At 53.8% G+C, this 14535-nt stretch overlaps 1 protein-coding gene across 8 annotated transcripts in view; it reads left to right on the top strand.

The window, feature by feature from the left end:
- ATP6V1C2 (ATPase H+ transporting V1 subunit C2) overlaps positions 1-14172 on the top strand; it is a 60179-nt gene extending 46007 nt beyond the window's left edge. For 6 of the 8 annotated variants that reach the window (XM_061433321.1, XM_061433319.1, XM_061433320.1 and 3 more), the window contains 8 exons: positions 1906-2004; positions 2580-2648; positions 4839-4931; positions 5048-5141; positions 7614-7751; positions 8574-8671; positions 13509-13641; positions 13894-14172. In XM_061433321.1, coding sequence (XP_061289305.1) covers positions 1906-2004; positions 2580-2648; positions 4839-4931; positions 5048-5141; positions 7614-7751; positions 8574-8671; positions 13509-13641; positions 13894-13983 — 814 coding nt within the window. In that variant the 3' untranslated portion in view covers positions 13984-14172. The remainder of the gene's footprint in view (positions 1-1905; positions 2005-2579; positions 2649-4838; positions 4932-5047; positions 5142-7613; positions 7752-8573; positions 8672-13508; positions 13642-13893) is intronic. The other 2 variants (XM_061433323.1, XM_061433322.1) reach the window with 1 other exon arrangement.
- Positions 14173-14535: the final 363 nt, after the last annotated feature.

Genomic DNA, 14535 nt, shown 5'->3' with positions numbered 1-14535 from the left:
GTGGGGTCTTAGTTCCCTGACCAGGGACTAAACCCAGGCCACTACAGCGAAAGTGCAGAGTCCTAACCATTGGAACCACCAGGGAATTCCTTGCTCAATTATTATTATGTACCTACTACACTCAGGCCTTATGTGTGTGTGCCATCAGTGGCTCAGTCATGTCTGACTCTTTGTGACCCCATGGACTGTAGCCCATCAGCCTCCTCTGTCCATGAGATTTCCCGGGCAAGAATATTGGAGTGGGTTGCCATTTGGTATTCCAGGAGGTCTTCCTGACCCAGGGATTGAACCCATGACTCTTGCATATCCTGCATTGGCAGACGGATTCTTTATCCCTGGGAAAGCCCACTCAGGCCTCATATTAGGCCCTGAAGGTACAAAGCAGAATTAAGTATCATTTCCGCACTTGGAGAACTCACAATTATTCATTCAACAAACATTCATGGAAAGTGTGCTTTGCACAAGGGGTACGGGTGTAAATCAGACAGATAAGGTCTAATAGCACAAGGAGTCCGGGACAGGAAGGCACGTGCAGGGGGCCTTTGGAGAGGGCCCCTAAAGGCCTTTTCAGTGATGGCTGGTTGGCAGGGGGAGGAGAGAGGTGTAAGCTCTGGGGCGGGGTAGGCTAGAGAGCCTCTGCAGGATGGCTCTTCAGCCTTGACTGAGGGCTTGAGAACGCTTTCCTTGGGAAGCATCTGTGCTTAGGTATAAGTTAACATCACAGCCTGTGCACTGATGCAACAGTGACAGACTGTGTTTTCTTGGGCTCCAAAATCACTGTGGATGATGACTGTAGCCATGGAATTAGAAGACGCTTGCTCCTAGGAAGAAAAGCTATGACCAACCTAGACATCACGTTAAAAAGCAGAGACATCACTTTGCCAACAAAGGTCCCTGTAGTCAAACCTATGGTTTTTCAAGTAGTCACGTATGGATGTGAGAGATGGACCTGAAGAAAGGTGAGCACCGAAGAATTGATGCTTTTGAACTGTGGTGTTGGAGAAGACTCTTGAGAGTCCCTTGGACTGCAAGGAGATCCACCCAGTCCATCCTAAAGGAGATCAGTCCTGAATATTCATTGGAAGGACTGAAGCTGAAGCTGAAGCTCCAATCCTTTGGCCTCCTGATTCGAAGCGCCGGCTGACTGGAAAAGACCTTGTTGGAAAGATTGGAGGCAGGAGGAGAAGGGGACGACAGAGGATGAGATGGTTGGATGGCATTGCCAACTCGATGGATATGAGTTTGAGCAAACTCCGAGAGATAGTGAAGGATAGGGAAGCCTGGAGTGCTTCAGTTCATGGGGTCACAAACAGTTGGACACGACTGAGCAACTGGACAACTATGCACTGATACCACAGAGCATCTCAGGAACTGTAATTTTGGCCCAATTGCTGGTACAATAGCCTTGGTCCCTGTTCTAGAAAATACCATGACCTCAATGAGACTAGGCTCCGCTGGACACACATGCAAAGCTATTTCAGGTGAATGTCTCCTGGCTGCTGGACCAGCAAGGTGTGTAATGTGCAACGGAGCCCTCATCAGGGCTGGTTTGCCCAGCACAGCCCAGGTGGCTTCTTGGTCCAGCCACTGCATTGCCACTTGCGTAACTTACGCTGCCTGCCACCAGCGATCCCCCCCCAACAGCCGGTGGCTTGTGCCAGGGCAGTGCCGGCAGCCAAAGTGTTGAATTCAGCTCAGGTGACTGGTGACGGCACCTGGGGTCCTGCCAGCCACTGCAGTTCTGGCCGCCCAGACACAGAGCCGGGGGACACTTGGCCCAGGGTCCCCGCCCCTCCCTGGGGAGTATCCCAAGCCTTCCTGTCCCCCGCGGCCCTAGGGGTGTGCCCAGGGGTGCCTCCATGTGCCTTTCTGCTGACCCCACCTCTTTGTCCCCCGTGAATCCAGGGGAAACCTCTTCACTCGGACCCTGAGCGACATTGTGAGCAAAGAAGACTTCGTGCTGGATTCCGAGTACCTGATCACACTGCTGGTCATTGTCCCCAAGTAAGCGGGCCAGAGTGAGAGGGGGGTTGGGGGTTTGGGGCTGGGTTGGCGATCACAAAGGAAATCGTCCTGCTCAGTGGAGAGGAGGGAGAGCCCACCACGGCCAGATGCCAGGGCCCTAAGTGGCAGCTGTGGAGTTGGTTTCAGGGGCAGCTGATAGAGCTGTGGTGGTCATAGTGACAGGAGCGGCCGTTTCTCAGACATCCGTCCACCGTTGTCAGATGCCATACAGAGGAGGCATCTCACACAGGCCTGGGGGCTGCTATTGTTCCCTAGTCCTAAAACCCGAGAGCTCAGCTGGCCTGCCCAAGGTCACACAGGCCTGGGATTAGAGCTCCCAGCTGGAGTCTCCACTGAGTCCTTCCCACGGGCCCCTCCTTGCTGCCTGGGGCCTCCTAGGGAGGTGAGCATTCCAGTGTCCATGGCAGGGCCTCGGGGGATGTTTGGGGTGCTGTCTGGCCCCCAGCCCTGCTCCCCCCAGTCCCTCAGGGAAAAGGGCATGCAATTTCCTAGACACTCAGGACACCTTACAGCCTTTTCTTCAAAAATCATTGAACGATTCTGTACTCTTGCAGGCCGAGTTACGTACAATGGCAAAAAACCTATGAATCCCTCTCAGACATGGTGGTCCCACGGTCAACCAAGTAAGTGAGGCCTCAGGTCCTGGGTTTGGGGGGCCATGTATGGGCACTCTGGGACACCCAGCCACCAAACATATCCCAGAGATGCAAGGGCCCTCAGCCCTCCACACATGTTCGTTCATGGCCACACACTCAGCCACAGGCCAGACTCCCTCCATCTTTCAGAAGTCTGCTCCCTTGCCGTCTCCTCCAGGAAGCCCATCCTGACTACCTTCTGGCCCTCAGCGCTTGCAAGACCTGAGCAGCAGCACTCTGTTCTGCATGCTTATCTTGGCTAGATTCTTCCCCCCTTGCGGGTCAAGCAAGGGCCTGGCCATGATAACCACAGAGCATGAGTAGGGAAGGAAGAGTCTCGGCGTGTGGCCTGCTGGGGTCAGAGCAGGAGCGGCCAGTGAGGGCTGGAAAAGTGACTTAGAAGAGATGGAGGAATATATTCAACCCATGAGTGCCACCCAGTGGGGAAAACCAAGGATTTAGTGCTGTAGGCAGGAACAGGCATAGATCTCACTGTACGATGTGAAGTGGAGAGAAGATTGTAGAAGGGGACACACAGCATGAAGGCATTTATTATTTAAGATCTCCAAATGGACAGACCAGACGGTATGTGACTTGAGAGATGCAGGTGCACGGATCACGGGATATTTGAGGATGAGAAATGCTGAACAGCACAGCAATGACCTGGGGGTGGGCCGCAAGATGTGGTTGGGAGGGCACGTGGGTCTTCAATTGTTTGAAAATTGTTCTATGTCTTAAGCTTGATGGGGGAAGGGGGGATACATGGATATTTGTCATTCTCTATACCTTTCCCTGTATCTGAAATAGCTTGTCATTTGAAATGATTTGACAGTCAGTCTTGTGGCTCAGAGGGTAAAGAATCCAACTGCAGTGAAGAAGACCCAGGTTCGATCCCTGCATTGGGAAGATCCCCTGGAGAAGGGAATGGCAACCCACTCCAGTACTGTTGCCTGGAGAATCCCATGGCCAGAGGAGCCTGGGGGGCTGCAGTTCATGGGGTCAAAAAGAGTCAGATAAGACTGAGCAATTAACACACGCGCACGTGCGCGCGCGCACACACACACACACACACACACACTTGGACGCACATAGAGCTCAGCGTGGGGGCAGCCCTGTCCACTCCCATCCCAGCCCAGAGGCCTCTGACCTGGCACCTGCTGTAGGGCTGGCTCTCCCTGGGTCACAGGCTCTCAAGCAATAGCAATCAGGAGCTAAACTGAAGGGTGCAGGGAACAGGACAGTCACAGCCTGAGGTCGCAAGAGGAGGCTGAAGGAGTGAGCCGGGGGCAGTATACCCGCAGGAGGTGGAGGAGGGGGTGCAGGCTGGCAGAGGAGCTGCCTTCAACACTGGCCTGTTTGGCCGGAACGTTCACTTTTCTCCAGGGCTGGCTGTCCATGGCCACATGCAGGGGGAGCCTTCTACCAGAGGCAGCTTGGCTTCTCAGATTAGAACCCTCAGGCCCTTCATTGTCAGGGGGTACCTGCGAGCCTCTGGAGATGACTGTGGACAGGTTCCTGGATCCTGGGTCAGCTCCGATGGGTGGCTTGGAGAAGCAGGAAAGGTGATCCGAGACCCTGCCCGGGCCCATGGTCAGGTCATGTGGTCAGCAGGATGCCAAGGCCCTTAGAACATGGGTCCCAGTGACCACAGCACTCCTACGTCAGGGTGTACCAGGGAGGCCGTGTCTAATTAGAACAGTGTGACACTGGACATGAAATGGCCATTGTGGGATGGTTTTTACCAATGGGAACTCTGCCCTGCTTCATTGCACCGTGGCATTCGAGAGCTGGGCACTTGCTATGCATGCCAGGTGATTAAGATCTGTGATCAGCTGGGTCTTGGCTGGTTCATGTCCGGACCACCAGCCCAGATCTGCGCGAGTCTCCAGCATTTTCCCCCAGGGGCTGTGTTCAGATCACCCACAGGCCTCTGCAGCCCTAGCCTGGAGGGTGAGTGAAAGGAGTCGGAGTTAGGCTGCTCACAACACACTGCCTAGAGTTAGGACGCAGGAAGGGTGTCCTTCGTCCAGTGCCCTCGCTCCTTCCAGGGCCGCTGCGCCTGGACCACCGGGCCCCCACTGGCAGCAGCCCACCGCCCCCGGAGAGACGACGAACTCTTTCCCACCCGGCTCAGCGGCCTGGTGGTGCACCCAGTGAACGAGACTTTATCTCCAACAGGTTGATCGCTGAGGACAAGGAGGGCGGCCTCTTCACCGTGACTCTGTTTCGAAAAGTGATCGATGATTTCAAAACCAAAGCCAAAGAGAATAAGTAAGGGCCGGCCTTGGTGGGTTTTCCCAGAGGTTGGTTCGTCTGCCCTTGGAGGGGGTGATTTCTGGCCCGCCTGGAAGCTTCTTAGCCACAGCCGCTCGTTTGCTTGTTTTAAGGTTCACTGTACGAGAATTTTACTATGATGAAAAAGAAATTAAAAGGGAAAGGGAAGAGATGACCCGATTGTTGTCGGATAAGAAGCAACAATATGTGAGTATATGATACTGGCCGGGAGGGTTCTCAGGAAGGTTCTGGGTGGCCCCCACCCCACCACAACCTACCTCCCACCTATGCACCACAGGCCTGGAGCACAAGGGCCCTGCCCAGTCCCCACCCCCCAGTGATCTTCATCCCCCTCCCTCCAGTGCATACCCCCAGGGACGTGTCCTCCTGGGGCTGCTGGAGCAGGTCTGGGGGACAGTGACAAGCACGGTAACCCGGAGGTGGCACGTGAGCCCTGCAGCGGCAGATCTCACCGAGCCAGTCCCTGCCCTCCGGGAAGGGACTCCGGGCTCCGTCCTGAGGATGAGAAAGTGAGGCTCTGAGAGGCGAGCGAGCACGAGCCCAGGGAGAGGACCTCGCCAGCCCCTGGAGGTTGGGCGAGGCTGTTGGCACTTCAGGCAGCAGCACTTGTGCCAAGAGCGGCCACCACTTTGCAGAGTGCAGCCAGCGGTCACCTGAAGGCCTGGCCTGCGTGACCTCCAGGAGGGACGTGACCAGTCACCAGCACCTGTACTTACCTCCCCCAGGCTTTTAGCAAAGAGTGGGTGCTTCTCCCAGAAACTTCCGACCACTGCCACTCAGAACCTTCTCCTGTGTGAGGGCAGCTGAGCTCAAGGGGGAGAAAAACAGGTTTTCATTGTTGACGTGTGAGCGGTGCGGCTGTGACTCTGTAAAATGGGCACATTCGGGACTTGGAGTGAGCCTGAGCCCCGTGGGATGTTTTCAGGTCCCCATCCCCCACCGGCCCCACCAGGGAGGGTTCTCAGAGAAGCTTCCAGTTCAGCCTCTAGTATCGAGAGGAGGGAGGAGAGGGAGGTCCAGTGTGTAAACACGAGGCTATGTGTGTGTTTGGGTGACGTGCGAGTGCCTTCCACGGGCCGTGTGTTTGCCCAGGGCCTCCTCCGGCCTCGGGCTGGGCATTCTGCTTGTCCCACCTGACCTCTCAGGTCAGTGACCTTTGCAGAGGGACTGCAGACACATGGCCTCCGAGTGAGAACCAGGCTCAGAGCCCCCCATAATGGGGCCTCCCGATCCCCACCGGATCAGCCCATCCTTCTTTGAGGAGGAAACGGAAACTGATGACATAGAAGTACCTGTGGGGGATTTCAGCCCCTGTCCCCTGGAGGTGGGCATAGCTACCTGCTCCAGTATTCTTGCCTGGAGAATCTCGTGGACTGAGGAGCCTGGCGGGCTACTGTACACAGGGTCGCACAGAGTCGGACACGACTGGAGCGACTTAGCACACACGCCCCTTGAGGAGAAAGGCATGAGCACACAAGGGAACACACACTTCTTAGATCTATAATCTGTTGGGCTCCGGCCGAGGCGCCAGGGCTTGGCGCCCCTTCCTGAGGCTAAGAACTGAGCTGGAGCCCTAAGCTCCTTGTCTCAGACCACACTCATCAGCAGAAAGGATGATCACCAGCCGGAGCTGAGGCCAAAGGGTGTCCTCCTTTACCCCAGCCCACCCGAAACCAAAATAACCCAAGGGCGTTCGAGCCCACTCTTTAGCTGAGGCCTCTCCCCGCTTGCCTCAGTCCTGGCCCCGGCCCCCCATGGCGTTGCTTGATGGTGGCACCTTTCACGGGTGTCCGGGGCCTTTGGCACACATCTCCAAGCTGGCACAGACCCCCCTGGGGATCATAGTGATACACCTGAACCTGACGCCTGCACCTCCGCCTCGGGTTGCTCACTGGCGCTTCTTCATGTGGTGTAGACTTCTGCAGCCCTGGCTGCCCCGGGGAGCCCTGCCCAGCCTCCCTGGAGGGGGAACCGGAGCCCCAAAGGAGACACACTGAAACATTTAGTTCCTTATGAGGCTCTTGCGGTGCGCCCTCGAGCAGGGTCAGCTGGGGTCAGCCCTACCCCAGCTTAAGAATCTCTTCCCGCCTTTAGCCTTCTTTGAGGTGGGACCAGTGTCCTGCGTCTCTGTCGTTAACTTGTTAACCGGAGGGACCGGGTTGGATCCCGGGTTTCAGCCCCCTTTGAGAGTACAGGCCAGGATTTTCCTGGGCTTTGCCCGTTTGCACAGAAAGATGTTAAAGGGTGCTTGACCTATTTCCTGCCTGCAACATGCCTAAGTGCACTCCGATTGCCGAAGAGGCGATTGTGGGCTGACCTTGGGGGAGACACCCTGACGGAGCCCACACAGCCTGGCAGGTGGAGCTGGATGGTGCCAATATGGAAAAGTTCCTGGCTAGGCCGAGGGAGGGGCTGTGGACTCTGCCCCTGAAATGTGGAATCCCAGGTCTTTAATGCCCTCTGCCACCCACCCCCCCATCCCACTCCCAGCAGGCCAAGGGCATCATCATGCCTTCCAGTCCAACCAGCACGCAAGTTCCCAGAGGGTGGGCCGGCATTCCTGAGTCGCTAAGCACGTGCTTTTCAAGCCGTGAGAATGATCTCTGTTTTGTGCTGCCTGTTTGCTGAAAGATTAATAAATAATTTCTGTGCCCTTAGCAAACTTCCTGTGTTGCTCTTAAAAAGGGATCATCCACCTTCCCGGACCACAAGGTTAAGGTAACCCCGCTAGGGAACCCCGATAGGCCCGCTGCGGGGCAGAGCGACAGAGAGAGAGAGAATGAGGGCGAGGGTGAGGTAAGCAACCCCCCCGGGAGCCCTGGGGTTCCCCGGCTCGCACATCCTCGCCCGCCCGCGCAGGCACCTTTGGGAGAAAACAAATCCTCGCCTTTCCTGTTACCTACTGTGGCTTTCGAGGTCTTAAATTCAAGGACCCCCAGAATCACGCTTCCTCCTAATCTGCAGGGCCTCTTGGGAGCTGCCCTCCGCTCCCCCAGCAGTGATGGGTGCTTGCTGGCCAGGGTGCCTTGGTTCTGGCTGGAGGTGGCTGGAGCTGGTGATGGGGCACATCCTGGCTGGGGCCGGGGGGGTGGTGGTGGTTGGGCATCTCAGCTGTCTTCCCTGGGTGCCCCAGCTGGACCCACCCCTGACCTCTTTGGGCATCCGTGGAAGACAGCCATGCCAGCATTAGTGATAGCTGCTGTGGCTGATGGGCTGTGGCCCCGTGAAGTGGGGCCGTGAGGAGACCCCTGAAAGCGGTGGCTGGTGGATGATGCCAGGACCTGGCAGAAGGGGGACTCGTTGGCAGCGCAGTGTCAGACAGAGAAGTCTGCCAGCTGCCTGCGGAAAGCCCTGGGTCAGCTACTGCAGCTTGGTTGGCAGTGGCCCCGTGCATGTGCCAGGTGGGCTGGCCCACCGAACCACCCTGGCACCGGCGGCCCCTGGAGAACACACAACCAGGCCTGGCCCTGGGCCTTGTCCGACCGACCTGCTGCTTCTGTGGGCCACTGGGCATTTCTTCTCGGCTTGGGGCTCGTTCTGCCAAAACCCACGTCCCTCTGTTGGCCAGGCGTCGGGTGGAGTGGCCGGGAGGGGTCACCGCTCTCCTATCCTCTGCAGGGCCCGCTGCTGCGATGGCTCAAGGTCCACTTCAGCGAAGCCTTTGTTGCCTGGATCCACATCAAGGCACTGAGAGTGTTTGTGGAGTCTGTGCTCAGGTGCGTAGACGTGATGCTCTGGGGCCACCTGGGCTCTGCCACCTTCCTTCCAACCAGGACCCGCCCACCCTGCCAGGCTCTGGGACAGCCCTGGCCTTCCTACCCTCTTCTGCAATTCTTGGCTCTTGGCAACAAGCTTAGGGATTCCTGACTCCAACAAACCTTCCCTCAGTCCTGAGGCCCCTGCTCTCCTGTGCTCTGAGTCTCCTGTCAGGCTGGCGTCTTGCTCCTGCAGGAAACACCAGCACTGTCTCCGTCCTTGAGTTTTGAGGCCTAGCCCTCAAGGCAGCACAAAATATAAAACCCAAACAAACCAACAACAACAAAACTTACTTTACCTCTTTTTTAACAAATGCAAAATAGGTTCACTCTTTTGTAGAAAACTTGGCAACTACAGTTAAGCACAAAGAATGAAGAAAAATCACCTGTAACTTTAACACCAAGAGGAAACACTGCTAACTCGCTGGTGTTCCTAGCATCCTTCAGGCTTTTTGAGTTTGTTTTTTTAAATTTGCAGATATGCATGATTTTTATAAAATGTTTACAAAAATGGAGTCAAGCAGGAAACTTTTCCTGAAGCCCATTTGAACATCTGTGTCCTGAACTATTGGTGTGTGTGGGGGGGGTCTTGGCAGCACTGCATGTAGGTGACTGCACCCCCATTCCCAAAGCTTGGTTTGCTCAGGCCTGCAGGTCCAGTGGCCCCTTGGCCCCTCTGGGTGGTCTTGCTGGGCCCCTTCCGTGTGCACACCAAAGGCGTCCTCAGGACCCCATCCCACACCTGCCTGGTGGAGTGCCTCGCTCTCTTTTCCTTGCCCAGGCTTCCTGGGTGCCCCCTGCTATTCATTTTCCCAGAGGCTTCCCCTGGACTCCTGGCTCATCTTCCCTCCCAGTCCTTTCCTCCTGATCCTCGTATCTGCCAATGGCCTCAGGTTCCTCCCCAAACTTCAGGGCCCCCTTGGACGCCTCCCTCCCCTCATCCTTACGGCCTTCCCCCTCCCTCCACATCACAGCACCCCTGACAAGCCTCCATCCTGCCTTGACCCTTGCTCTCTCTCTCTGTCTCTCTCTTTCACCATCTCCTTCCCAGCTGTTGCCAAAGGCTCTTCCTTGGTCCTCTGCCTCCAGCTCATCCTTCATGTGGGTGCCAACGTGATTTTGTCCAAGCACAAGCTGGGTCTGACGTGGTTCCTCGTCCTCTCTCAGACATCTCAGACCTCTGTCATGGCAAGCATTGTGACAACGGGCTGAAGGGCAGACTCAGGATAACCCAGAGTATTCCAGACATCAACAGGCCCCAGTCTGTCCCTGCTCACCTTGAAAATCATTGGTCCTCAGGCTCAGTACAGCAAAGCCTGCCATCCTTACTGGAGGCCCATTTTGCTCAAGAGTGAGGTCCAGATGGTCCACAGAGGTCCCGAATATTGTGTTTAAGCTCAATAAAAGGGAAGTATATGCAAAAACAATTCTATTCAAAACTATAAATGTATGACATTCTTAAAACCTATACTTTTATTTCTCCTGAATAGTTGTAATACATCATTACTGTTAAAAAAAAATTCAGGTTCAGAAATAGGTACTGTGGAAAGTAAGTTCCTATCAGTTCCACCACCCATGGATTAACCCAGTTAATGGTTTTAAGACTCTTCTTTCCCAAGTTGGGTCATTTATACTTGATGTTCTACAATTTTTTTTTTTCATCTACTTATAGTCTCATCACTATGCATAGAGATACTTGATCTTTTTTCATGACTTTTTCATATTCCATCGTATGGAGCACGCATAAGCTAAGAAAACAGATGTTAAAGCAACTTGATTAGAGCAGATGGCTACAGTTCACCTGTTATCTTATTCCTCCGACCCCTCGGCCTTGCCCTCAATTGCCCTCAATTGGTCCTTGGTCTTTCCTCAGAGTTGGTTCTGTCCTTTTTCCCTACTCTGGGAGCTGGAGGGGAGGGCTGGGGTGACTTCCCTCTCTGCCTGTCACCCAGCCCGGAGTTGGATAGAGAGGAGGTGTTCTACGTTTGTGGCCTGAATGACATCAAAGAGAAGTGGACCAACCCTCAGTGGAGGAAGTGCTGGTTCATTGTCAGGCGCTTAAATCACCCAAGATGAAAATGGAAATGGGCCCTGGGTGAGTGGTGGGACGGTGATGAGACTGGAGAAGCCAGCAAGGTAGCTGGGTAATTAATTAGTCTGGATCTTGGGAGAGGACTTGGTGGAGAATGGATGTTAGGGAATGACCAATGACGGTTGATGTGTTTGGATGAGCTCACCTACAGAGGGTCATTCAGAGGGTACACCAAAGGGGAGCCCAGCCTCTAAGGAGTTGGGGCAGAGAAGCCCATGGGGATGTCAGAGGCCGGAGGAGGGAGAGATGGGTGAGTCAGGAAGCAGACGGTTGAGGCTTGACGTGTTTCTGGAATGGGACCACTGGGCGTGAGCAACTAGTAACTGAAGGATGCTCCGGTGACATAGGACCCTGGATGCTCTCATTGGTGGGATGAGAGCTGGGGGAATTTTTAAAAAGGGCACGATGGTGGCAAGTGAGCAGGCAGGGGTGGTGACTGCGACCTTCTTACTACAGAGGGCACAAGTGGAGGGCCCCCATTAGGGGGCCTCGAGGGGACGGAGGCTCCTGTACTGAGTGGTCCAGAAGTGGGCAGCCTGGTGGCGGCTGGAGGAGAAAGGAGTGGGAGAGCTGACCTGGAAGGCCTGTTCTGAGCAGGATGGAGTAGGTGTTCGAACTGACCAGGAGGGACAGCTAGCAGGGAGAGGACTGGAAGGGTCTAGGGAAAATGTGGAAGCCCTGAAACCAAAAGGAGGGTGGGATGAGGAAGGGGTACAGAGCGTGGAGGCTGGGCGAGGGGCAAAGAGCATTCCTGTAGCCAGTGTCTAGCTGGGGGTGTCTGTTACTCACCAGTCACAGGGGTAGCACCGTGAACAAGGAGCTCACAGCTGGTCAGGGGAGCAGAGCTCAGCAGATGGCCTCTTGGTTCAGGGGAAAGGTAAACAGCCTCCCAGAGCAATCTGGCGATGAACGTGGTGGGGTGCCCAGTCAGAGGGTGGCAGAGTGATGATCTGGCTACTGCATCTGTGAGCTGGAATGCTGTCTCCAGACACACATGTGCCCTGGGCTCTGCATCAGTGACTGTCACCTTTTGAGAAGTCTGAAGTCTGGTGCTTGGACTTCCCTGCGGTGGGCAGGGTCAGCTGTGCTGGTGAGGTCGTGGGTGTGCGGTGGGGTCTCTACCCAGGGCATGGGAGTGGGGTGGGACGTTCGGGAGGGAAGGCAGGGTGAGAGCCACTACTCACTCAAGCGACAGGGACTCTCCAGGAAGCACTATGACCTTCTACTCGTTGTCCTCTGGGTAGCCGGAGCTTGGACGACAAGAGAAGGAATGAGGGTGTCTGCTGGGCCATCCTCTCACCCCATCGAGCCCAGGGGCTCCTGCTGTTCCCCGCCAGCATCAGCGGCCCCTGTGGCCCTCCTCCTCTTGGCTCTGGTGGGGCCCCGCTCGCTCAGTGTCCTAAGGCCTTGCTTGGTTACAGTGAGGCAATTACAAATGGCCCTTTCATTTTACTTTTCTATAGACCCACTAGGAGACCTCAGGACTTGAGTGAACGCTTTGCACCATTAACAGCCAGAAATGAGGACCAGGAAAGTCAGGGGCTAGTTTATGAGACTTGATTGTGAAATAAAAACGAATACTAACAGGTTAGGCAATAAAAGGGCATCTCAAGGCCAGCTTTCACATGCCTGACTCAGGCGTGAAGCATGGGTAAGTATTGAATATCCAAGCATTTGCGCACTGGTAGTATATATATATATATATATATATATATATATATTTAAAACACTGACCCATTACAAAATGCACATTTACTTAATATATGGGCTTCCCTGGTGGCTCAGACGGTAAAGCATCTGCCTGCAATGCGGGAGACCCGGGTTTGATTCCTGGGTCGGGAAGATCCCCTGGAGAAGGAAACAGCAATCCACTCCAGCACTCTTGCCTGGAAAATCCCATGGACAGAGGAACTTGATGCACATTTACTTAATATAGTACTCGGTGTAAACATTTTTGTTTGCACTGGGTCTCCATTGCTGTGCGCAGGCTTGCTGTAATGGTAGAGAGCAGGGGCTACTCTCTAGTTGCCGAGGACGGGCTCTAGACCCACGGGCTTCAGTAGTTGTGGCGCACAGCCCCTTGGCTGCTCTGTGGCAGATGGGATGTTCCTGGACCAGGGATGGAATCCGTGTATCCTGCATTGACAGGCGGATTCTTATCCACTGGACCAGCAGGGAAGTCTCAGTGTAAATACATTGTTGAGATAACACAATAGGAAAAGCTGCCAGCAAGTGGTTTTTACATGTACACTGGCATCCACAGTCCATTTAAAATCCTTTCTGTCCATCCAAAACTCGGCAAAAGGAATGAACAATCTTGATAAACCAGATCTGTGTGTGCTGGTCTTTCAGTGGAGAAAAGTAAAGCCACTAAGTTGCATTTTAGACAAAGGCTTTGGAGTCAAAGTATTTTTTGGACGGCCTCAACTTGAGCCCTTACCACCTGACAATCACACATACCCAAGGGACCCCTTGGCTCTTAGTCAAAGACTGTCACCATCAGAAGCTGTTGAGCATGTTGTAGAGATTTTTCTATGCAGAAAGATCTAATATTTAGCCTCACTCCTGACCCTTGACATTCTGCTCAACTGAGTTTTCTTCTCCTAAGCTGTGTGGGCTGATGTTTCACTCTTACTAGGATTTACTGTCAGGTTCATTTTACCCATACTGGCAGTAACTCGTTACACACTTGCTCTGCCTCAACAGGTATGGACTGCCAGTGAACTTCCAAGCGGTTCTCCTCCAGCCTCATAAGAAGTCATGCACCAAACGTTTACGACAGGTTCTGAACTCCGTCTTCAGGCATCTGGATGAAGTTGCAGCTGCAAGTATATTGGATGTAGGTATATCATCCAGAGAAAGCTGCCTTTTACAGTAAGGTCAGCCTCTCCACATGGAGCTATTCCCCCAAAACGGTACCTGCCAGACTATTAGAAAAATCTACACTTCACAAATGTGAAAGGTTAACAAGAGACTGCGTTGAGTTGGGGTGGACTGTGGCAGGCAGAAATTGCGGCCAATGCCTAGAGAGCTTTCCTCACATGGAAACAAAACGAGATGAGCTTATGCACTAACGTGACATCTTTTGCAGGCATCCGTGGAGATCCCTGGACTCCAACTCAGCAACCAAGACTACTTTCCTTACGTCTACTTCCACATCGACCTTAGTCTTCTCGACTAGAAAGATGACCTGGTACCGCTAAACTTCAGTATCCCTGTGAACTACTACAGACACTTCTTTCCTCTAGCCCGAGAACAATTTAAGTATCCTACAGATTTTAGATTTTTAGAGAAATTGCTCACAAAGATTAGAGACAGTTGTATTTATTTTTTGTAAGTTACAGTAAAGAAATGTTCTCAGTCCTTTGAATTGTCTCTTCACTTATATTCTAACGTGTTTCAAAAGTTCCATTTTCTGAATGTCTCACATGAATGGGGACTTCCTATCAATTGGTAGCCTGCTGCTGTACTTCATGTCTTAACGGGACATGCTATGAGGGTTTAATAACAACATATCAAAAACCCTGGGCTAAGTGTATACCCAGCTCTTTCCCCTAGTAGTTGCTGGTGAGGCCCAGACACAAAAGACGGCCTGGAGCCAGTTCCCACTTGACGATCCACACTGTTTTTCATCCTTCTATATAAACTCGCTTTACATTTCATATTTACAGCTGGAACCTGGCCTTGTGGGTCACAGGTAAGACCTGTGTGGCAGCAGGCATCCAGACGGTGT

The sequence above is a fragment of the Bos javanicus genome, chromosome 11 (genome assembly GCF_032452875.1).
Source record: "Bos javanicus breed banteng chromosome 11, ARS-OSU_banteng_1.0, whole genome shotgun sequence".
Classification (NCBI taxonomy): Eukaryota; Metazoa; Chordata; class Mammalia; order Artiodactyla; family Bovidae; genus Bos; species Bos javanicus.
The sequence above is the reverse complement of the archived record's forward strand: the minus strand, read 5'-3'. Positions and strand labels throughout refer to the sequence as shown.